At 43.1% G+C, this 23,240-nt stretch overlaps 1 protein-coding gene across 2 annotated transcripts in view; it reads left to right on the plus strand.

Moving 5' to 3' along the window:
* The first annotated feature begins 458 nt into the window (after positions 1–458).
* The window catches only part of ST8SIA6 (ST8 alpha-N-acetyl-neuraminide alpha-2,8-sialyltransferase 6), a 47,184-nt gene continuing 24,402 nt past the window's right edge, over positions 459–23,240 (plus strand). Inside the window, exons 1-4 of one of the 2 annotated variants that reach the window (XM_020806653.3) lie at positions 459–773; positions 1,134–1,250; positions 13,410–13,508; positions 18,793–18,879. In XM_020806653.3, coding sequence (XP_020662312.3) covers positions 679–773; positions 1,134–1,250; positions 13,410–13,508; positions 18,793–18,879 — 398 coding nt within the window. In that variant the 5' untranslated portion in view covers positions 459–678. Of the gene's footprint in view, positions 774–1,133; positions 1,251–13,338; positions 13,509–18,792; positions 18,880–23,240 lie in introns of those variants that run through there. The other variant, XM_073003106.2, reaches the window with a different exon arrangement.

Raw genomic sequence — 23,240 nt, forward strand, 5'->3', positions numbered from 1 at the left:
TTTCCCCTGCTCTTTCTGCTTTTCAGGATTGGTTGGCAGCTCTTCCCAGAGGGCGGAGAAGAGGCGCCAGCGCCTGCATCTTCTCAAGCCACGGATCTCCTCATGAAGAAGAAGCTTCCCCGCCTTCTCCTTTGCCTCTATCCCTTCTTCCCTCCGGTTCGAATCCCCGAGCTGGGAGCCTCCCTCCCTCGCTCTCGCTCTCAGGGAGAGGGGCTGGGATGGCTGCCCGGCGGGGGTGGGGGTGGGGTGGGAGGTTGGCTCTGGGCAAAGGAAGATGCGCCTCAGGCGCTGCGCGCCCCCCTCGCCCCATCCTGGCCGCCTCGGGCGAAGGCTGAGAATCGGGTGTCAATCTAGCCGGGGGGAGGGCGGGGCCGGGAAGGCGCGGGAGCGGCTAAGGAGGGCAAGGGGGGCGGAGCGGAGCGGAGGGAGGGAAGCAGGCAGCGGGCGGGGAGGGGGGGCCAACCCTGGGCTGGCCATCGCAGCCCCTCGGCTGCCCGCCACCTCCGCCGCGCGTCCTGACGGGGTCGCCTCTTCGGTAGCGCCGCAGTGGCTCCGACGGGAGTCAGGGAGCTGCTTTTGTCGCCACCGGGGCTGCTGCTTCTCCTCGGTCTTCCCGAGCTCTCGGCTCGCGTCGCCGGCCAGCTGCGGGCGAGCAGGCGAGGCGGAGTGCGGCGCGCCATGCGGGCGGTCCTCAGCCTGGCGGCTCTGGTCAGCAGCCTGCTGCTCTTCCTCTGCCTCGCGTGGCTTTCGGCCGATGGCTCCGGGAGGGGAAGGTACGTCCGGGAGGGGAGAGAGAAGGGCGGGCGAGCGGGCAGCCCTGAGCGGCGAGGGGAGAAGGGTCCCCTGGGGTGGAGGAGCAGAGTTTGGGCGCCGAGGCTTCCCGGGGGCGTGAAATCTGCAATAAACTCCACGCTTAGAGGGTGGATGGGAGGCGGGCGGGCGAAGGAGCTCCATGGACACCCCATCACCACCACCACCAGTTCCAGCTGCCAGGAGGTTGCGCTGGAAGAGGGATACTCTCGTCAATTGAGGCTTTGGCCCCGGGCTGCTCCGGAGATGCTTCCCGGAGACGCCCCCGCCACGGACACGCGTGGACAACTTCGGCTTGCCTTGCTTGTTTGCTTGCTCGCCAGGAGCTGGGAGGAGGAGGAGGAGGTCCAAGCCGCGACGGTCAGCAGCAGCCCCCGAGTGATGAGGTCCCTCCGGTCGCCCTCCGCAGCTGTCCAGGTGACTCCTCCGGTGGCCAACAGGTAAGACACGCTGGATGGATTTCCTTGTGCCCTCCTTCCGAACCCCTGGAAATACCGGTTCCGAAGATGCTCCTTATTCCGGTTCGATGCCACCCAACACGCCTCTGTAGAAAGAGCACCTTTCTTCTACTAGTTGTCTGTTTTGTGCTGGACCAAGAATAGGATAGATTGGGTGGCTCAAGGACAGCATGGAGAAGAGTGGGAGGTACGGAACATCTAGATTGGGGGTGACCAGGTCGGGCTAGCTGATGATCTGCAGATGTTCAGGAGCTTTGAGACATTTTAATTGGTCCCTTCCTTATGGGTATGACCCCACATTGGCTTTCGGATTTCACTGCCTGCCATCTCCATTGTTATCTCGCTGATGGTTCTTTCAAAGCATGCTTTCTGTAATGTTGTTGTTGTTGTTAGCTTCAATCAATAGTTGTGCAGACATGTTTGATTGGTAGGAAATTACAGGATTGCTGATTGTTGGGTTGTGTGTGTGTTTGTGTGTGAGTGAGGGAGACACACACTGCTTGTTTACTCAGAAGTATGCTCCGCTGGGCTCAATATGATTTTACACCCAGGTAAATAGGAACAGGACTGTACTGTAAGTGGTTTTTTTTCTGCGATAAAAAAAGGAAGGAAAGCAGCACTAATAATTTGAGCTTTTCCAAATTTGTAACAGTGGGGGAAATAGATTGTTTCACATTTCGGCTTGCAAAATCATAATACAGTACTAGATCAGTTTGGATGACTGTCCTTTACGCCCACATATATATATATTCCTTGACTTATCCATCACTTTGCTTTCCTTCAGTCCTTTCTACTGTGAGTCACCATCCTTGGGTTTAGGCATTTCTTTCTTTTTAAGAACATTTCAGCTGTGATCTTTAAGAGATCTTTTTTGTCCCTGTTGCTTTTCAGTAACCACCATCCCTCTTTAATGATGACCTGGTTATTAAACTCTCCAAACTTAAGAAAGAGAAAAGAGAACTGTGGAGAATCAGTGCCACTAGGACACAAGTACAGTTTACCCTTTGAAAGCTATTTGATCCCAGCCACAAATTCTCCATGATTTTAAGGGGATTTTAAATACCTGTGATAGTTTTTAAGGTTGCTTTTCCTGAAAAAGGAACTTCAAAGAGAGATTGCAACACAAGACACCTTTGTTAAGAGGTTCAAGTCAATCTTCCTTGGCCTTGACAAGGACAAAGGTCTTTTCCTAAAATCACACTACATGTGTTAATCCATTCACAGATGCAAGGATGTCTGGGTTACTGTCCAGCAATGATTTTGTGAATAGCAGCAGTTAAGGACATAATCGAGAAAACAGGCTATTGCCTGTGTTTCAGTTTCCTCAAATCTCATTAGTAATAACCCTGCCTGCATGTGTATAATTCAGGATAACACTTCATGCCTTTGAAAAAAAAATGAGCTTTTTTCTACAAAACCTATGCCATCATAAAATCTATTGAAACAGAGGGTAGCTATGTGGTCCAAACAAAATCCAAATACAAAAATAGGTGATACCACTAAAAAATCATCATCATACAATTCATGCTTGGGGGTCATGACCTCCAAGCATGTATTGTACCATGATTGTTTTAGTGGTCTATAAAGGCATAAAATCTGTTAGTCTTTAAGGTGCCACCGGAGCTGAGCTCTTAATGTTAAGACCATTTGGAGGTCATTAATTCTTATGGCTGCTATTAAGACAGAAGCAAGGTGATGGCACATAACAAAAACAAGGTCTCTCTCTTATTTCAGCTTTGTGTGTATGTTTTCTCTTTGATTCTATCTTTCTGCATTCCCTTTCTTTCTCTTTTCCCCTTCTTTTGCCAGTTGGCTTTGCTGTGAACCATGGATTTGACAGGCAACAAAATTGAATAATGCCTTATTCATATGGCTCCTTAATGCAGGACTGGGCAAAGTACGGCCCTGAGACCCCATATAACCTTTCCTCAGTACTTTTTTTTTTTGAACCCTCAGTCTTCTTAGTCTCCCCAAATCTTCTTTTTCAAGCAACCACAAGAAAATTGCCTCTCCCAGAAGCCTCCAGGAACAGCTTTTCACCTTCTAAATAGGTTGCAAGCACACACTACACTATTTACCACTAAAATACTTGGTTTTTAAAGCTGGAAGTCGACTTTGAGCCACTTCTACTTTCATTCCTCGCCCAATTTATTGGCAGTTTTGGCCATTCTTGTGCCTCCTCGGAGTGTCTTGGGGCATAAACCGGTCCCTGGAGCGGCTGATGTCATGTACCCTTGAGTGAAATGGTGGGTTTGCAGCCATTTGGACCAATGAAGGGAATGATTTGATGGAAGTCGTCCTCTTGGCAAAGAGGAAGCAATCCTCTGCTGTTGTGTTCCAGCCAGGTGCCAAGCAGGGCCCAAGACAGAGCAGTGGGAAACAGATAGCAAGAGAAAAAGCCTAGGCATTTAGCATCAGGTAGCTACAGAGCAGGTACGAAGGAAGCTCAGTGCAGGATTACAGTGGCAAATTTTGAGTTGTAGCTGCTCTTCATGACAAGCAACCTAGCAAGGAGAGTCTAAAAGCCCAGGCAGCTTTATTGATCCATATCAATAAATTCATTTAGCACTTTTCATCACTACTGGAAACAGGTTTTTGCAAAGCAAATAGACAACATTGTCAATTGAAGAGCAATTATCTGCATCAAGTGATTGGCAATTTACAGTGATCTTCTCAGAGGTGGCTTGCCAGTCCCTCCTTCTGGTGCTGCTCTGGGATTGTGCAGCTTGCCCAAGGCAGGGCACATAAACCTTTAGCCACGCACACACTGGTTGATCTTGACTGGGCCTTCACCTGGGAGACCCAGTGGGGACTGGAACTCTCTGCCCCAGGCTCTGTAGCCAAATGCTCCAAACAACTGAGCTATACTAACTGTTGCTATTTAAGAACAAACCACTCCTGCCTTAAAACAGGGAAAGTTGAGAAAAACGTACTGTTGCTCGTAAAATTTACTCTCTCTTATCTCCCACTACTGGGAGGATTGCAGATAAAGTCAAGAGGGAACAGAGGGTGTTAAGGGGATCATGTTATAATCCTTGCTAATAAAGCTTTCCTGCTGCATTGATTTGGTGGACGTTGTGTATATTAGAGCATTGTCTGGGAGTGGAGTATTATAGGCAGGACCTGTACAAACATGGACTTCTGTCAGGTATTACAGGCTGTGTAAGAAGGAGACTGGACCCGTTCCACCAGGCATCTTCAACTAGAAGCCCTCTAGATTAGAGCTTGGAAAACTACTTTTAAGAAGAAGCCGTCCATAAATGAACACTAGTCTGATGCTGCTCTGGGTCCCAAAGCATCATCACTGGAAAGCAGCTATATACATTCATTCTTCTTCAAGACAACCTTTAATTTTTTGCTCCACATGTTCTGCATTATTGTATACATACCAGAACTATTAGTCATGTTATCTGAAGATGATGACAATTCTCCAATACAGTTGGAGGGCAGCTAGTTAGAGAAGATGGACTTGTATTTTGGAACCATTAACAACCAAATCTCATTTCCTTTGCCCTAAGCAAATGAGAAATGCAAGGGGTCACAAATTGTTTTGGAGCTTCACACTATAATAGCACTGAATAAGCTTTCATTGTGCCTTCTGTCATTTCACACAGGACCCTGGAGTGTCCTTGAGTCATTGGCACACTGACACGTCACAAACTACAGAGCAGGCTAGGAAACTCTGAACTGATGGTCGTGAGTCTGATTCCACCAAAAAGTTCATGCCTTCAAAGAGATATAAATATTGTTGCCCCATTGACCAGTGGTCCCCAACCTTGGGCCTCCATATGTTCTTGGACTACAACTCCCTGAAGCCTTCACCACCACCTCTGCTGGCCAGGATTTCTGGGAGTTGAAATCCAAGAACATCCGGAGGCCCAAGGTTGGGGACCACTGCTATAGACTATATTTCAGTTGTATATAAGGGACTGTCGTCTAGATTAGTGGTTCTTAATCTTGGGTTACTCAGGTGTTTTTGAACTGCAACTCCCAGAAACCCCAGCCAGCACAACTGGTGCTGAAGGCTTCTGGGAGTTGCAGTCCAAAAACACTTGAGTAACCCAAGAACCACTGCTCTAGATGAGTTGATCTCAAGTACATGTATGCCACCACCAGTGGGACCCAGAGGTAGCCTGGGAAAGATGCAACTTTTTTTCATAAGGTAGGGTATTGTTATTTTTTGTTTGTATTGTAGTCATAGGAATAAAATATTTTCCCAAGAATATCAGGGTAATTTTTTCCTTTATTATCTTTGTGTTCTACAGATATTATAGTTGCAAAATTTATACTCAATAGTGATATTCCAATTTTCAGTTACAAATGGAGTTATTATTTTTGATTTTCATGCTTGCTCTGAACAATCTGACTGCAATTTTTGTATCCTTAAAATCTACTGCAGGTATTGCAAAAGAATTTCTATAAACATGTAACCCCAACCCCCTTTTGCACAAACAAGGGAGCTTTTTGTTTCTACCATGGTGGAAACCAGATTCTTTTAATTCATAAATGAAAGCTCGGGAACCACTGATCTCTATGAGGGAATTCTCCCCAGCATGGCCTTGTTGTTGCTCTGGAAAATTTTAAACCTCAAATGAAGGAGATCTGATCCTCCTATGTAACTACTGTATTCCCTTAGCTGATGCATGCTTTTTGAGTGTATATTTTCAGCATTCAGCTGAACATTTTCTATTACTAACATCATTACTTCTACAGAACTGCCAAAGAAGCCTCCCTAGCTTGACTGCAGAGATTAAAGGTGCAAACGGAGGCTTTATGACTGTTACAATTAAGAAAGGATTTGCTGAGCTAAGACAGGCAGTGGTCTTTTCTTTTAAATAGAGAGAAATATGAGGGACATTTTGCTTCATTAAAACTCCATCATAGTCAAACTGAATGGCTACATCTTTCTTTCTGTGATGTTGTATTTTGTCAAAATACTTAATGGTTTGGAGCAGTGAAAAATGTAATGGGTTAGATCTGCCTTCCATGGGTGGACCTGATTGTGTAAGTTCTCTTTTCTCAAACACACCACAGATCACCCTGTTTAACACAATCTCCCACTCCTACACCCCTTTGTAGTGTTTTCAGGAGTCCTGAAGAGCTGTTGGAGGGGAGGGGAGGACAGGAAAATGCGCTTCTGCCAATCCAAGCTAGAACCAACCAGTGGTGTTTCACTCGTTGCATAATGAAATGTTTAGAAGGAATGGGGGATGGGTGGCCCTCCGGACATTGTCAAGCCGGAACTTCAAGCAGCAGCATCAATGGGAAGAGAATAATGGGACTTGCATTGTAATAACATCATATATCTCATCCCTGGTTTAATACCTCCTGCACTTCTATATAACGCTGCATGCTATAGAATCACTCTCTTCATTTTATGTGGCTGTCTTTGCAAAATGGGTGTTGCAAACACATGGATCTCTGCAAAGATCTGAACTTTTTAACCAGGTAGCAAGCGTATTTTATTTATTTATTTATTTATTTATTTATTTATTTATTTATTTATTTATTTATTTATTTATTTATTTATTTGATTTTTACCCCACCCCTCTAGACCATGTCTACTTGGGGCGGCTTACAAAATAAAACAGCATAGCAGTAATGTCAAAAGCAGCAGTAACAAACGTGGATGCTACATAAATATGTGCTCCGTGAGTTTCATACACCGACAAGGTGCCAGAATAATAGTTCCTTAAAGCAAAAAAAAAAAAAAAAAAAAAAAAAAAGCAAAATATGGTGCTTATATACTGCCACATAGTGCTTAAAGCTCTCTGGGCACCTTACAGTTCAATGATGCAGGCTACACACTGCTCCTCAGGCAAACTGGATACTTAGAAGGATCAAACTGGATACTTAGAAGGATCAAAGGCTTGAGCCAGCTACCTGAGCCGGGGATTAAACTCCAGTTATGAGCAGAGTCTTCACTGCAGTACTGCAGTATAACCCCTTCACCACAAGGCTTATAAAGAAGTCCTACAAAATTCATTGAATCGGAAATCCTGCCAGGATTATTAGGTGCAGAATGGCAAAACAGGCACATAAGCCTGAGACCTTTTGCTGCTTTCCCAAATATTACTGGATCTGCTATCCATTTTGCTGAAAGCTTGCAATGTACATATTATAGGGGCAACAATCAAGAAATAGAGAAACAAAGCAAAAAGGAAAGACACCATTAGCAGGGATGAAATGATACATCCACTTTCCCAAGCTGGTACCTCCCCGATGTGACAAGCTATGACTCTGTCATGGTCAGTGGCTGCACTTTCTGAGAATGATGGGATTGCAGTCCAGCACACTTGGAGATAAGTCCATTCAGGATGGCTGAATTATCTTGTTCTCGGAGGAGTTTAACTGGAAATTAGGCTTTATTTTTAAAAGCCTTTGGCTGGAATCCTGTTGATCATCTGTGGAGTGTTAGCCCAGTTTCTTTCCGCTTACTGTTGTACAAGTGAAAGTCACCATTTGAGCATACAGGATTTCCGCAAGAAAATACTTTGTTGCACAAGTAGCAAAAAAAATGTCTATGCTGAAACAGTAACTCTTTAATTACTAGCAATTTCTCACTCCTAGCGATGTCATTTCTACTTAAACTGGCTTGATTTGTGCCACAGGATTTTGACTATCCTCATGTTCTTAGCTCGTTGGTTAGAAGCAGCAGGAGAGCTCCAGAGGCACAGAATCGTATGCGTTGTTCGGAGGATGTTGAAATTTCCCCAGCCCAGATGGCAAGCCGTAGCATAGCTCACTCCTCTAGTGATAACAGTAATTCCTGTTTCTAAGAGAACCACTGTTAAATAAATAGACAACTCTTTTACAAACATCTCCTTGTCTTCTCTTTACTGGCTATCTAGACTGTTTCTATTATCTGCTGTGTCCAATATCTCACATGCCCACAGCTGGATGTCCCTGTGCCCAATGCAACGTTTTATTATTGCCTTACTGCCTTCTTGCTCTGCAGCTCTCTGTATCACATGCAGTCTCCCCACTTATCTGCAGGTTTTCTCTTTTAAAGTGATGCTGCACCTCCAAACAGCACCTGCCATAATTAATGCCATCCCATGATGACAAGCCCTATGCCTTCAGAACTTGGAATGCTTATGAATATTCTGCGATGTTACAGAAACTCAAGAAATAGCTTCTCTATGTGTATGGAGACAAGCAATAACTTCAATGCTCTCTCTCTCTCTCTCTCTGTCTCTGTGTGTGTGTGTGTGTGTGTGTCGGAGAGAAAGTGTATGTGTGTGTGTAACAGTCATATTGCCTTCCCCCCCCCTATAGTTCTTGTCTGGTTTGCAACATATCTTTTTCCAAAGCTATGAAATAATTAGCAATATGTAATTAATTATTAACTGTGCTACAGAGACCTCTGTGTTCTTTCTCATGTCAACATATTGTGTCCCTGAGGGTAAAATAGTTATTGCAAAGTACAGGAATAGTTACTTAGTAATAGACTGTGGTGTGCGGTGCTCAGCAAAGCCTGGGAACTGTACTAAACTGGCAGCTACCATTAATATTATTATTTTCTACCAGAATATTTCTTGAAGATAGCCTATGAAAGGAAGAGCTTTCTGGAGTTTGGTAAAAAAAACTCCCATCAAGCCCAGCTACGATGGCCAATGGTCAGGGATCACAGAATCACAGGACTGCTGATCTGGAAAGGACCCAAATATCATCGTATTCAGCTTCATGCTGAAACAGCATATCCACAGCTCATGTATCTGTGACAGAGAACCATACAGCCTTCTAAAAATACTTGCGGTGAAGTAGAGTCTACCACCTACTGTTCTGTTTGCAAATCTCTTTTACTATCAGGACAATCCTTCTCAAGTTTATTTAGAATCTGCTTTCTTGTCATTTGAAGGCATTGGCCTCTGGAGCAGCATAAAACAAACTTTCTCTATTTTCCATGTGACAGCCCTTCATATAACTGAAGGTGGCTATCGTATCACCTCTGAATCATCACCTCTCAATGTTAAACCTACCCGGCTTCCTCAACTGCTCCTCCTGAGTTGTCATTTCCAGCTACTGCACCATCTTGGTCACATTCTTCCATCTATTTTTCAGCTTGAAGTCTCACAACATGATCTATGCTCCCAGTTCCCCCTAGGACTATGGAAAGCAACACGCCAAGCCCTCTGCTTGCTGCCACTGTAATATTTGGCTTGACCTTGAATGCAAAGCCATTAGGAGACCCTGTTTTGTGACCCTTACAATTTGTTGCCTTAACTGTATCTCTGTTGTGACTGGACAGGCAGCCCCTGAAGACCACAGGCTGGAATGGGAGAAGGGGGCTTAGCAGATTTATTTTGGAATAGAGCTTAGCTGCACTACCTGCAGTGCTGTATCACTTCAAATGCCTTTGGGGGCTTTCAGAGTCCATTCTTTCCCATAACCAATCCCTACGTCACAATTTGGGGTGAGCAACTGTGACTCCAGATGTTGTCAAACTGCAACTTCCATACATCCTAGTCAACAGAACCAATGGTGATAGATCTGCAGTCCACATCTTTCCGGTGCATTCAAACAGCACCGAGCAGCCTCACATTTTTGCCAAAAATCAAACCCCAAAATGCTCTCAGGCATGCAGTATTCAGTAGTGCCTGCTCTCTGTGGCTGCAACTCTGATTTCATAAGACCTTTTTTGCTGAGCTGGCTCATTCAAACCTTCTCTCCCCCCACCAAAGAAAAGAAAAGAGGCTTGTTCTTTGAAGAGGGAAACTTAGAGACAGTCTCCCGATCTGAGCAGTCCCTGATCTAATTCAATGCATTTACCCCAGGCTTAATTCCAAAAATCTTCTGCACTGGTTCAGCTCTTCTGGAAAAAGCCATCTGTCTTTCCCCTGGTCAGAAATATGTGGGAGAAACAGAAAGGGGCATGTGCAGGAGATGGGGACACACACACACACACACACACACACACACACACACACACACACACACACACACACACACACACACACACACACACACACACACACACACACACACACACACACACACACACACACACACACACACACACACACACACGTCTTCTTTGGACTCTGGCCTTACCTATCACCAGCGTCTGTCCTTCCCATCACCACAAGAACTGCTGATAGCTTAGCTCAAGGAAAGGCATCTCTCAACAGGAAAAATGTATGTGGGCGAGCTATAGAGGTCCACACATAACCTCTTACAAAAATCCCTGGACACAAGTAATTGATCAACCTCAATCGCTGCCTTGGAGGGGGGAAAAAGGTTTACTTCTTGAGCCTCATTACAGCTTTCTCTGAGGGGAGCGTCCCCCTCAGATTGCACAGGAGCCTTAGCTTATGAAGACTCTGTGAGACAAGATAATTATCTTGACCCAGGAGGGGAGATGAAAGACAACCAAGCCTTGACTTCATATCTTTTACTTAGTCGAAACATTTGCAGGAGTTCTGTTTGGAAGAAAACCAATTGAGAGTCAGGGTATCTCTTTTCTACACTTGCCATGATTAATGTTATAAGACAAATAGTTAGTTCTGCAGTTTAAGATTTTATGGTCAATTCACCCAGCATTTAGGACTGCATATTACCTTATTAATCAAAGTGCCATGATCCTTAAAATAGCAATGCAGGCTCATTATCTAATTCAACAAAATTAGCTACAAAATACTTAAGAAGTTGAAAGCATGGATCCTGTGGAGGAAATGATATCGGGTTCTTCCAGCGTTAGAATAGCTGACTCAGTCAAAAGGCATGTGATAAAATGCAATAGCTTGGAAGGACGGTGGAAAAACTTGATGGAAAGTGCCTATTTTGAGGATGGCAAGGTGGGGGAGATGAGACACTGAAACCGCAAATAGGAACTGAATTCTGGATTTGAGGAAGGCCAGCTGTTGGAGGGCATCTCCGACAACTGTTTCAATTAGAAGGGGATGACTGAACTGCCCACTAGAGGACAAGGAAGAGGAGATGGTGAAACACTTTGACAGAAGCTTGGAAACGTGACTTTCCTGTAGTTTTTGAAACAAGGGAGAAACCTTTTGCAAAAATAAAGGCAGGGCTGGCACCACCATTAAGCAGAAGAATTCTTCTCAGGGAACACATGCTGGAAAAGAAGGTACTGGAGGGACAGAGCAGCTGTCTCTTGCTCTTGAGTTGTACCTTAAGATGGCTTGTTGCCTTTGAGTGTAGTGAAGGATAAATTAGATTTATCTGCCAGCTTTTCTCCTGTACTTGATGGGGAGAGGAGGTGCCATTTTGTTCCTGGTGTGCAACAGCAAAACTCGTCTAGGCTAGCCATGCAGAAAGGGGTATGCATTGTGTGTGTGTTTGTGTTCTAGGGTCGGTCTTTTTTTGTTCCTATAGTGTGGATGGCAAGTCCCAGAACTCTTGCAGTATCAGAATGTAGGGTTGTTGTTGTTTTTAAGGAGGGGGTAGTAACCATATTCTAGTCACCCAACATCTGAAAATGGGAAATTGCACTGCAATTGAATAAGGCGGCATTGGTCTAAGAAATACAGTACTTGCCATCTATAATGTAGCTGTTTTCTAAACAAATAAGCACATAAACAACTTTTGGATCTTAGAAGTATTTTAATTTACTTATTAAGTATCTGCTGATTACTCTTTTTTTTCCACCAGGGTTCTCAGGGCAACCTTCCCCACCACCACCATTAGAGACTAGAAGTGAGTTGTGCAACTCAAGGCTATTTGTTTTCTAGCTATATATAATCATTGATTTTATTTAAAGCTTGCCATCGTTATTAGGACATAAGAATGCCTCTGGCAGCAGCAGCTGGAATGTATTTGCTTTAGCCCTGTTTTATACTTTGTACCATCCAGTCTGAGATTTGAGCTGATATGCCCGTTTCTGACGACAGCATAACACTGATGTAGGTGTAGGACAATGGTGTGCCAGGATAGCACCATTTGTTTGTTAAGTGCTTACATCCTGTCATATTGATTCTAGTTGTCTCTGCTACCCTGTTATGGGTGTTTAATACTGCTGCAATCAGAGTACAGTACTTTTGATGGTTTGATGTACAATATATGATTCATCGGTCCGTCTAAGGGCCAGCATACAACATTCTCTTTATTTTTAGCATACCACTTTATTTTCTCTAAGATAGTTGTCATTCATTTCTTTGGTTAAGGTCAAAGGCAGGCAACCCACCAGCCCTAATACTGTGTGACCCAGATGGCTTTTCCCCCAGGAGTCCCTGAGAAGAATCGAATCCCCAACCTCTGGCTCCATAGCCACAGGCCCAACTCACTGAACTATCTCCCCCGCCACCTCTCCTGTCCCAACTATTGTCTAAGATTAGGCATTCAACCGCATGGAAAGACCAACCAAAGCAGGACATCCTGAGCCAGCCCAGGAATAGCTGATTCCCCCCCCCCAACTTCCTTATCCCTCATAGCTACAAACTCAATGATGTACAATCAAGAATGGAAGTGGCTCCGAAGTATGCTACAGTTTTCACATCCCAGGGTTGGCCTTCCTTCCAATGAACCCTGTGCTTTGCCTAATCTTCCTACTCTACCATGCTTCAGATAATGCCGGATTCAAAGCACGGCACGGTTCCATCCCAAAGGCCCAGAATGTGGGCATAACATACCTAATGTACCAACTTTGCAGATACGAAGTAGGTCTGAGTTATTATGTGGAGGGGGCCACCTGCATAAGTTCTCTTTGTATTTTATTATAGAAGAAAGACACAATATCAACATAATAAATAAAGTATTATTGTGTTATCTGTAGTTTACATTTATTCTTGCAAGCAGCACCTTGGGATTAGATGTGTAAAAGCTATTCAGATTTATTTTAAAATGTTCCCACACATTTCTGAAAAGTAATTATGCTGAGGCTACAAGTGACTTCCATATTGTTAAAAAAAAAACATTATATTCCTGATTTACATCAGAATCCAGACAATGCACCCAACCCATCTTTGTGTGTGTGTTTTTAACTGAATATGTTTGTGGTGGCAAGTCAGCGCATCCCTTCTCTAGACTCAACCTGAAGAATGAAAGTGAAGCAGGTTTTACTGGCGTTTCTTCCCCTCCCAAACTCGAGCTGTTGCTTATCTTTGCTTCACAGCAATTCATTGTCTGGCAGCCAAGACCGTTCTTTATTCTTTCAAAGATGGATTTTCCTTTTTATATGAACAGAACAACTCCTAATCAAGCCAGCTTTCGGAAGACAGAGCAAGCCTCCAAATGCAAAGAGATGTGGAACAACAATTGGTCATCATCTCTCAAGAAGAAAAGGTAGGGCTTCTTTTCAAAAAAATTTATTTGGTCACGTCCCAAGACCAGGGTCATAATCCTGAGGGGTTCCATGTATGATGTGTCCGTTGCCCATTTTTTTGTAGTAAAAAATTAACACAAACAGCACATCCTTAATGGCAGCTAGCCTCACTGCTGATTGGAACTATCTTAGGAAAGTCCACCAAGCCCTATCACCGAAGAAGAGGACCTAGTAGAGGATATTATGCCTAGGGCCTCCCCAGTCTTTGGCATAGCCAATCTAAGACTGCCTGCCAGTTGCATAGGCTGGCCTTTTCTTCTTTTTCAGGAAGTGCTCTTAGCCCAAACCTCACTCATGCTCAACTGGCCCACCATCTTAAGGACAGAAACAGAATATAGAGGCAACTCTGCAATTAGAAGAAGCACTGTCTTGAATGATAAAACAAAAACTGATTAGCCTCTATATCGTTTTAAGCCTTTGCAGCTTGCAAACTAACTGGCTTTTGTTTAGTGATTGATCATCAAATTAGCTTGCTTTTCTCTGGTGACTGGTTGCATGTTGATTATGAAGACAGGGCAACTTGGAGGACTATGTCTCTATTGAGATGTTTTATCATTTTCTAAATGCAAAGCTGCCTGTCTTGTTTGTTTTTGTGTTAACTACTGGTCTTCCCAGTTCAAACCCCTGCATTATTGCAATTATGGGATATTTGTATGGCTTATCCAACTTCCATCCCCATAAAGCCCTGGAACAGTTGTTTCTGCTACACTCTCATACATAAAACTCATAAATGTTAATGCAGTGATTCACAGTAACAAGAAGGCCATCAGCAAACGGCTAATGCTTTTCTTTCTTGTCATTGTTGGGTTTTCTTCTGTATGTATTGATTTTTATCTGACAGGTTTAAACAAGCAAAAAATTACCATAACGTCGTTCAGCAAGATTTTGTATTTGCAATGAGGGGTTCTTGTGAGATGTCTTTCTCTTTTCCAGCTTCCATCAGGCTGCAATTTTTTCCTCCCCTTGCAAAATGTATCATGATGACAAAAACATCAAAGAGAACATTTTTTCTGCCTCTTTTTGGTGGGGGCTTCTGATCAATGTATACTGTTTAAGCGCATAAATCATTTAAATGAGGGGCATCTAGATCAGGTTGCACATTCAATGAATCATAGCTGAATGGGACCCCACACAACCCAGTGAATTGAAACGGGCAGCCAGTCTGTGCCATGGTGTGTGATGCAGTTCCCGACTATGATTGATGAAGTGGCAAGAAATTGAGTTGCAGAGTTCAAATGTTGCTAAAGGTAGAATTGGAAAAAAACAGTAGCTTTTCTAGGGGACTGTACACCCTTCCCCATGGTACCCTTCTTTGATGGATTTTCAAGCTCATACAGGTTCATCAAGTTGCTGCATCCTGGATAAGGTGGTGCAGTAGCAATCCCAGTTTTGCTTGCTGCAAAAGGCTCACTGCCCTGGACGCTGTGGTGAAGATGCCCTGCCACTAAGGTCCCCTCTAAGCTGTGTGACTCCTCTCGGCACAGTGTTTCTCATTTTCTGTGCACCCACAACAAGCATTTCTAGCCCCTTTGGTTCCGGTTGTGACAAAACCCCACACAGAGCGTTGGGTGGAATCCTGCCCAGCGAGGCTAAAAGTTAGAGGGAATATTGCCTGCCACCTTACTGGCCCATTCAGTTATATTAAGTATCCATGTGTCTTCCATACCTTGCAAAATACTGCAAACTACTAGGTTGAGAGTGTAGGCCAGATACTGAACCCTTTTCACCTTCCCGGGTTGCAGTGGTGCCACCATGATGGCCATATTGTCTGTGACAAACAGACCTTGCCTTTCCGTAGCTAGACTCCACTGCTACAGCATGTCCCTCAAAGCCTCTTGAATGCTGTGAACTATGTGGCTGCCCTCCATCACAGCCACATTCAGCAAGGCCCACTGTATCCTTGTCCTTGTATGTTACCCTATGCCTGATGCCTCCACCTCCCACCAGTGTCCTGTCAGGAAGAGACAGGTATGTTTTGGACCTTAGTTGCTCCAGATGTCACTTTTAAAATGTACCACCCTGGCCAACTGCTGCTATACCAGTTGCCTGGCACCCAATATAAATCTGGCATCGCCCTCCGGCTGAAGATCATTTGGGATAGCAATTGCAATGGGATGCCAGATTTGTCACAAACCAATGAAAATCAGTGTTCTCCACCAGAGAGAATGGTTGGTCATTCAGGGCTATCATCGCCCCTAGGCAACAAATAATCCTTTTCCTGCACCCTCCAAGTTCATCCAGGGTAGTCTGGGACATATTCTTGAGACGTGCCTCCTTCCTCCTGCTTCCCACTCTCCTCCTACAATTTGCCCATCTACCTACGTACTTTTCTGGGCTGGTGGCTCAACCTCTGCCCTTTGATGATTTTTACCCTTCACAATAAGGAAGCCACTTTATTTATTTATTTAACTTATATGCCACCCACTCTACCCAAAGGTCTCTGGGCAGCTTACAACAATTAAAATACAATAAAAAAAGATAAAACCATTAAAATATAATTAAAATATATACTCTAAAAATTTCCAGCAGGACTCACAGTTGATATTATTTCAATTAAAAGCCTTCTGGAACAGGAAGGTTTTGACCTGGCGCCGAAATGTCATCAGCATTGGCGCCAGACGAATCTCAATTGGGAGGGCGTTTCATAGTCTGGGGGCAGCTGCCGAAAAGGCCCTTTGTCTATAAGCCGTCCCTCTTACCTTCTTGAGGGATGGCTCTTTCAAAAGGGCCCCCTGGCTAGATCTTAACTGCCAGGTAGGTTCATACTGAAGGAGGCGGTCCTTCAGGTAACTTAACGCACATTACCCACTTCATTTGCCATAGCAAATAATAGCAATTTTAGGCTGTATTTTTCTTCTCCCTCTCTCACTCCTCTCAGTAGCAGCTGTTGAGTAGAAACTGCATGCAGCTTTCCTGCAGCCTTCCCCAAATGCCTACTTTTTCATGCTGTCTGTAGACCCTTGCCAAAGAAGAACAGTATCTGATTCTGCTACAGCAGAACACAAACCCTTCCAATGAAAATCGCTCTCTCTCTCTCACTCTCTCTCTCTCTGTCGCATACACAGTTAACTTAATATATCTGTCTATATAGAACATATAACAAAATCTTATTTCCCTAATATACCTCAAAGGGGCCTAAACCTAAAATATTATTTCCGTGTTGATTTATGATGTATTATTCTGTGCATCTACTAATCTTAAATCTTATTCCTAACTATACTAAATAAACAATATACAATGAAATGTAAAGAATGTAAATGTAAGTTGCGGGTTAGAAAAAGACACAGAGGAAACTGCTGCAGTGCAGGCTTGCACCAGAGCATATTTTAACAGGAAATGCTCAGGAGATGTATAATAAGCTCTGCTCTCCTTTCAGCTGGAAAGGAACAATGTGAAAAAAATGCTTTCTGGTATCTGTGCCTGTTTCTAGATTTCATTGTTATAGATGGACATTACTCAGAGGTTTTGCTCTCACTCCATCCTCTCCTTTGGAAAACCCTTGGCAACCTCAATCAGGAGACACTTGAGATCTCTGCCCCACTACCGTTGGTTCCAGAATGTCTTTAAATTTCATTTCTAAAGAAATCGTTCCAGGATGCCTGAGAAATAGGTTTCACGGCCTAAGAATCTTCACTGGAGCAATATCTGAGGTTGGAGTCAAAGAAGTTTTACATTTGGCACATGCTTCATAAACTGGCCTCTGAAGGAGCGAGCTGCAGTCTTTAATTGCTTATGCCAAATGTAAATGGTCATCTTGAAGGTGCATCTTTTATTATTGCTGTTGAATCTCAAGACGGATATAAATACAGAAAGTGGGTGTTTCTGCAACCACGAGTGCAAGCAGTTTCATTCTTCAATTCTCCTTTATTTAATCTTTGTAGCAGTAAGTAATGATGACATAGCTGAAGATATCTTTTGGGCAAATATTGCTGAGGCTGAAGTCCTGATGTGTGGGTGGAAAAGCTGCTGCTGAGAATCACTTCTAAACCTCAGGATATATGGGACATACAGGGAGAAGGACAGAAAGAGCCAAGAGTTTAAGAAAAATGGAACAGAGTCATGATTTAGCACTCTTAAAATTCCTAGCTGGATTGTTCTAGTATGGAAGATTTGTGACTTAAGGACTCCAGTTGCTTTGATATCTCTTAGACTTAAAGATAACTTCCAAGAGTTTTATTTGGTGACATACAGTATATCCTGGGTAAATCTATGGAAGACCAGCAGTCTGATGTAGTGATGAAGTTTTAACACGATACCTACCAGCTGGTTTAGACTGGATGTGGTAACTTTAAGTCATAGCGCTCGGTGGTTAGACTGCCTAACGAAGACCTTGGGCTTTATTGGGAGGTTTAGCCATCGCTCATCTCTGGCACCGGTGGCTCGGACTTTCTGTTTCCATTCCATCAATTCAAATGGTTAAAAACGTGTTAATCCCATGAATTCCATATAAAATGCAAAGTATCTGCAGGGATTTTGCTCCACCCCATTGGGTTCCCTTTGGCTCATTCCTCCACTTTGTAGTCACTCCAGAATCCCAGAAACTTCTGATTTAGTCTGTTTTAGCACTGTTGCCCAAAGATGAACTGTTTACATATGTTAATTCCTAATTTTAATATATTATTTTCTGTGCATACATTTGGAAATCATTATTATAATTTAGAGAGGAATTGAATACATCTCATTACAGTAGGTGATTAGGAATCTTACATAGATATTCAATGTACTCTTGAGTACTAACTAGAGATGAACAAGAAGATACTGTCAAGCAGATCAGTGGGTCCAAATTCTTGAGGAGATGTTGATAAGGTTGTGGGTCAGAATTCCTGACCCGTATCCACAACAGCTAAGGTTTCTAGGAAGTCCAAAAACATCTGAGGACCCAAAGCTGAGGATCACTGGAAAAGAGTATCCGCCTCTGATAGCGCTGCAAGACTGTTTCTATAAAGTACAACCTAATTTTGGTTATGGACATGGAAGCATCATTGGAGACTGACAAGGAATCAGCAATTCAGAACTTTGAAGTACAGTACTATGATGGTGATGATGGAAGGACACAAAGAGGGCCCGGATGTCTATTCAAAATCCCACTCAGGTATCCTATGTAGGGCTTCTGTCCCAAGCTGCCTTTTTAGGGGGCTCAAACTTTTTCTGAGGGACACCAGAACCAGATCTGCCATCTCTTACCTGACTGTGTCACACAAGAACCTAATAGCCACATGCCTTCGTTGTTTTACTCTCTTTCAGATATTCTGAAGACTATTATTTGCAGATAGTTGGGAAATTACAGAACTGCACATGGAACAAGAGACCACACGAATATGTCAAATTCAGGTAGGGCTGTCATTTGAGGGAAGAGACAATCTTACAAGTCAGTCAGACTGAAGTTTTGTAGAATTTGACATTAAATCCTCATGTTTATTTCTGCAGAACAGAACTAAAGGAAACTCACATTTAGATGAAGTGTGATAGTGGAATTATCAAACCGTGTAAACAATCACAGAAAGAATACTGTTTTCTTTTGCTTATTGTCTTGGAAATACACTGCTGTATTGGCACAATTTTCAGCAATATGAAGGCTACAGATATCATTTGTAATGCTGTTCATCCATCTTCAATCAGTGTTTGTGGGATAAACACTAGAATGAACCAAAATGAACTTAGTAGGTACGATATTTTTAGTAGACAAGCAGATGTATCATTGAGTGTTAGAACTCTGCCTCACTTTTAGAGAAATGACAAATTTCAAACCAAATTGGCCTGCTTGATTTGGACTGATTTGTATGATGGTACAATTCTGTGCCTATATACCCAGAAATTTGGCTTGGTTCAACCTGGCTTTCTTCCAGGTTCATGTAGATGAGATGGGGTCCCTATTAAGACATTTTGATGGCTGAGGCAAAAGACAAGATGTCCTCTATACTATATAAAGAATCTGACAGGATGAACAGGTGAATCTTATTTCAGTGCTTACCAATCCCACTATTGCTACTGAACAATATCAGTAGAAGTTGTTGGGGTGTCTATGTATGTGTAGGGAAAACTGTGTGTGTGTGTGTAAATGTGATGAGTTGTATCTCTCTGTGTGTCCATGGGCCAAAATATTTGTGCTCCCCTGCGCTATAGCATCAACCAATCAATCCTGCTGTTGTCTGAAGCCGCTTGGAATAAGTATTGGTATTTCCAAATTTCCTGTTTTTGGTTTTGATCAGTGCACTTCCTGGGTAACAGAAATCACGGCGGAGAAAAAAGTTTTTTTTCCCTGCGTGTAGAACCCTTGCATTGCCAGGAGTTCTGAGAAAGAACTGTCTTTTTAAAAAAAACACACAAGTGTCTGTTTTCCTGTAATTCTGCCCCCTCTATGTCATCCCATTTTTGCACTTTTCTGAAACAGGATATTAAATTTTCACAGAGATCTTGCTTTGACAACACATCAGAGGCTGGCGAGGGTTCTGATCTTTCAATACATCCAAGAAAGCAAGCTTTTCCTGTTAGAAACACACTCCATTCATTCCCTACATCTTTTCTGTATGAAATGTTGGACATGTTGGGTAGTGCTTTCATGCACAGGACCCACCCTGTCCCAGCAGCAAACTAAGCAGTCCTGGGAAACCTGTTTCATGGAAGTGTGTTGAAGAATTTAAAGGATTCTTCTGCCTGTACATTTAAAGGAATTCCGCTGAGACAATTAAGGTACATTCTGTACCTGCTTAAAGCAAAGCAAAGTGTGCTGGTTTATACCGCCCCATAACACTTAAACCATTATCTTGGTGGTTTACAATTTAATTATGTAAACTACGCATTGCCTCCACCCCCACCCTGTGATCTGCGTACTCAGTTTACTGACCTCGGAAGGATGGAAGGCTGAGTCAACCTTGAGCCAGCTACCTGGAATTGAACCTGGGTCGTGAGCAGAGTTTTGGCTGCAAGTACTGCAGTTTAAACACTGTGTCACAAGGCTCCTTAGCTGGAAGTATTTGAGCAGCTCAGTGAGGCTTGCTTCTGTTTCAGGCCCTTTTGCTATCTGAGGCAAAGAAATAAATGCACCACTTTCTTATACCAACAGGTCAAAGGAAACCAAATTATTTGATAAAGGACATAAGAAATCCACAAATGTTCTTTGTCTTGGAAATTAAAAAAATATTTTCTTCTTTGTCTCACTTTTCCACTGAAAAAATAGCATTCATGGTGACTAGCAAATCTAGCCCAGAATGAATTAGGAAAAGGCTGTGTGGTCCAGGATTATGCAAAGACAAGAGTTAGATGATACCGCTATTGAACAACTGAAAAAAATCAAACAAATTGCAAGCTAGCCCAACATCCTATTACACTCATTAATCTTAAATTTAAAAGCATAAATCTCAGAGGTGTATTGCTGCCAATTGAGGAGTTGCTTGTATTTCTTGTTGTGCACCAGTCATGTGACTTGGCATATGACAGGGTGTACAAGCCTCAACCTTTTAACTGGTGGCAGCTTGGCACGGAGGTTTACACTATTAAACCTAACCCTGGCAGATGTATATAATAGGATTCTGGTCATAACTGGAAGAAATTAAACAGTAAAACTGCTCGAATCATCACAATCATCAAAATCAATGGGCTAATATTTATAGTTAATTGTTAAATAAGCAATAATAAAGTTAAACCAATAAGAGGTGGGCTGCAGTCCACATGAACTCACGTCAACTAACAGTTCTTAGTCTTTAGGATGCCAGTAAGGTTTCTTGTTTGTACCAAAACAGATTAATGTTGCTATCCTACTCTGAGGCTTCCCTTTCGTGACACCCAGAATCAGCTGCCAACCCCTGCTTCTGATTTAAATATGGCTAGTAGGGTTGGCTTATAAATGGGAGGAGTGTCTTCTTTACATTTGGGGGCAAACCACCCCCCATCCCATCCCAGCTGTTCCTAATAGAAAGGACCACACTGTTCGCCTCTTTGTCTGAGTGTACCCTGGATCAAGATTGAGAGTCTTTCTTTTAACCTTCCAAACCAAACTGGTTCAAACAGTGCTTGAAATGGACAGCCCAGGTGACTGCGTGCAACTGCCAGATCATCTTAGCCTGTGCAATCCATGCACAGATTGTCTTATTAGAGAGACCACATAAAAATGAGGACAGAGCTTTCTGTAACTTTTTTTTAAAACAAAAACAATGAAAGGGAGTATTTCAGCCAGTGTGGGTTATGTGATGGTTTCCTTACTGACCATGTCATTTCCATGCTATTGTTAAAGGTAGAAACACTCTTGTCTGGTCTTTGTTATGGCCAGCCTACCGGCTATCATCATATAGCTAGTCAGCTACACAGATAAAAGAGAACACATGTCAGCCAGAATTTCACCAGCATTTCTGAGATACATCACCTACTTAATTCTGGCGTGTTGTCATGGAACATTTTATTTGTGTAGGCCAGAGGCAGGCTGGGTATGAATCATGATTTACTAGTAGACCTCCTGGTGATTTATAGTAGATCAGCATGAATTAATCATGGAAGGGGGGGGATATGGAGGCTGCCTGGAATCAGAAAAAGATGCAAATTCAGTCATTCCATCACATAATCTGACATGAAAATTGCCATTGACCTTTGAGCTGGCTTTGCCAGTTTTACATGTTACTGAGCACTGGCAAAACTATGAGAAAGAACCCCAACTATGACCTAAATCCTATTTGAGAGTCCCAACAAGAATGGTAAGACAACACTTTTAACAATCCCAATAATTCAATGGGCCATGCACTAGTTAGGACTACCAATAGGATTCTGCTCTTTGTTTTCTGGTAGGACATCATCATTGTGGTACAGGAGACAAAGACACATGAAGATAAAGGGATGTGTTGTTCAGATTTTTTGGACTCCAACTCTCAGAAATCTCCGAGAATTCCGCAGGAAGAAGTCTGAGAATTCTAGGCCATAGATCTACATCTGCAGACATTTCATTGACTTGGAGCAGGACCTCACCTTGGAGGTGACATAGCTGTTTTGGGCCTACTTCCTTGTGTTAATGCACAAAGAAGGAAACTGTGTGGTGGTTCCTGGGGGTTGTAGTCTCACTGCCCTTTAGGCTCTAAAGCATGCACTCCCCAAAGAGTTACACTGCCCAAGAAGCACAGGCATAGCTTCCTTTTTTTGTCCATTAACACAGGAAGTAGGCTGCAGCCAGGTCATGCAACCTCTGAGACAAGGCCCTGGTCCAGGTGAGTGAAATATGTTGGAGTTTTATTTGGAACTTCGCGTGCTGCCTGTAGTTTGTTTGATTGGGATGGATTTTTCTGAGCTGGGGTGTTTGTCTGTCTGTCCAGCATTAACCAATTGTTCCTTCCTTCCAGCCTTCGATTTCAAAGAGGGACCTGTCCCTTTTCTGAATGTTCTTCTCCATTTTTTCCTGGGTTGGTGGCAGTTGTTTGTTTGCTGTTGATCTGTTCAGTTGGTTGCTAAGTATGTGTACAGTAAATAAAAAGCAGCAAACACAAGTCTGTATCTTTGGGCAATTATATGTAAAGAACTTTTAAAAATTATTTTTCTTCTACAAATGTCTCAGAGCGACTTACTGAGACTTAAGTGACAGTTAATGAGAAAGGAGTGGACTCTGGAGAACCTGAAACTAATTTCTTCTGTGAATCTCTGTACTTTTACTGCACAGCAATATATATATTTGCTATATATTAAAAACTCTACAACAATGTGTAGGTGCCTGTAGC

The sequence above is a fragment of the Pogona vitticeps genome, chromosome 6 (genome assembly GCF_051106095.1).
Source record: "Pogona vitticeps strain Pit_001003342236 chromosome 6, PviZW2.1, whole genome shotgun sequence".
Classification (NCBI taxonomy): Eukaryota; Metazoa; Chordata; class Lepidosauria; order Squamata; family Agamidae; genus Pogona; species Pogona vitticeps.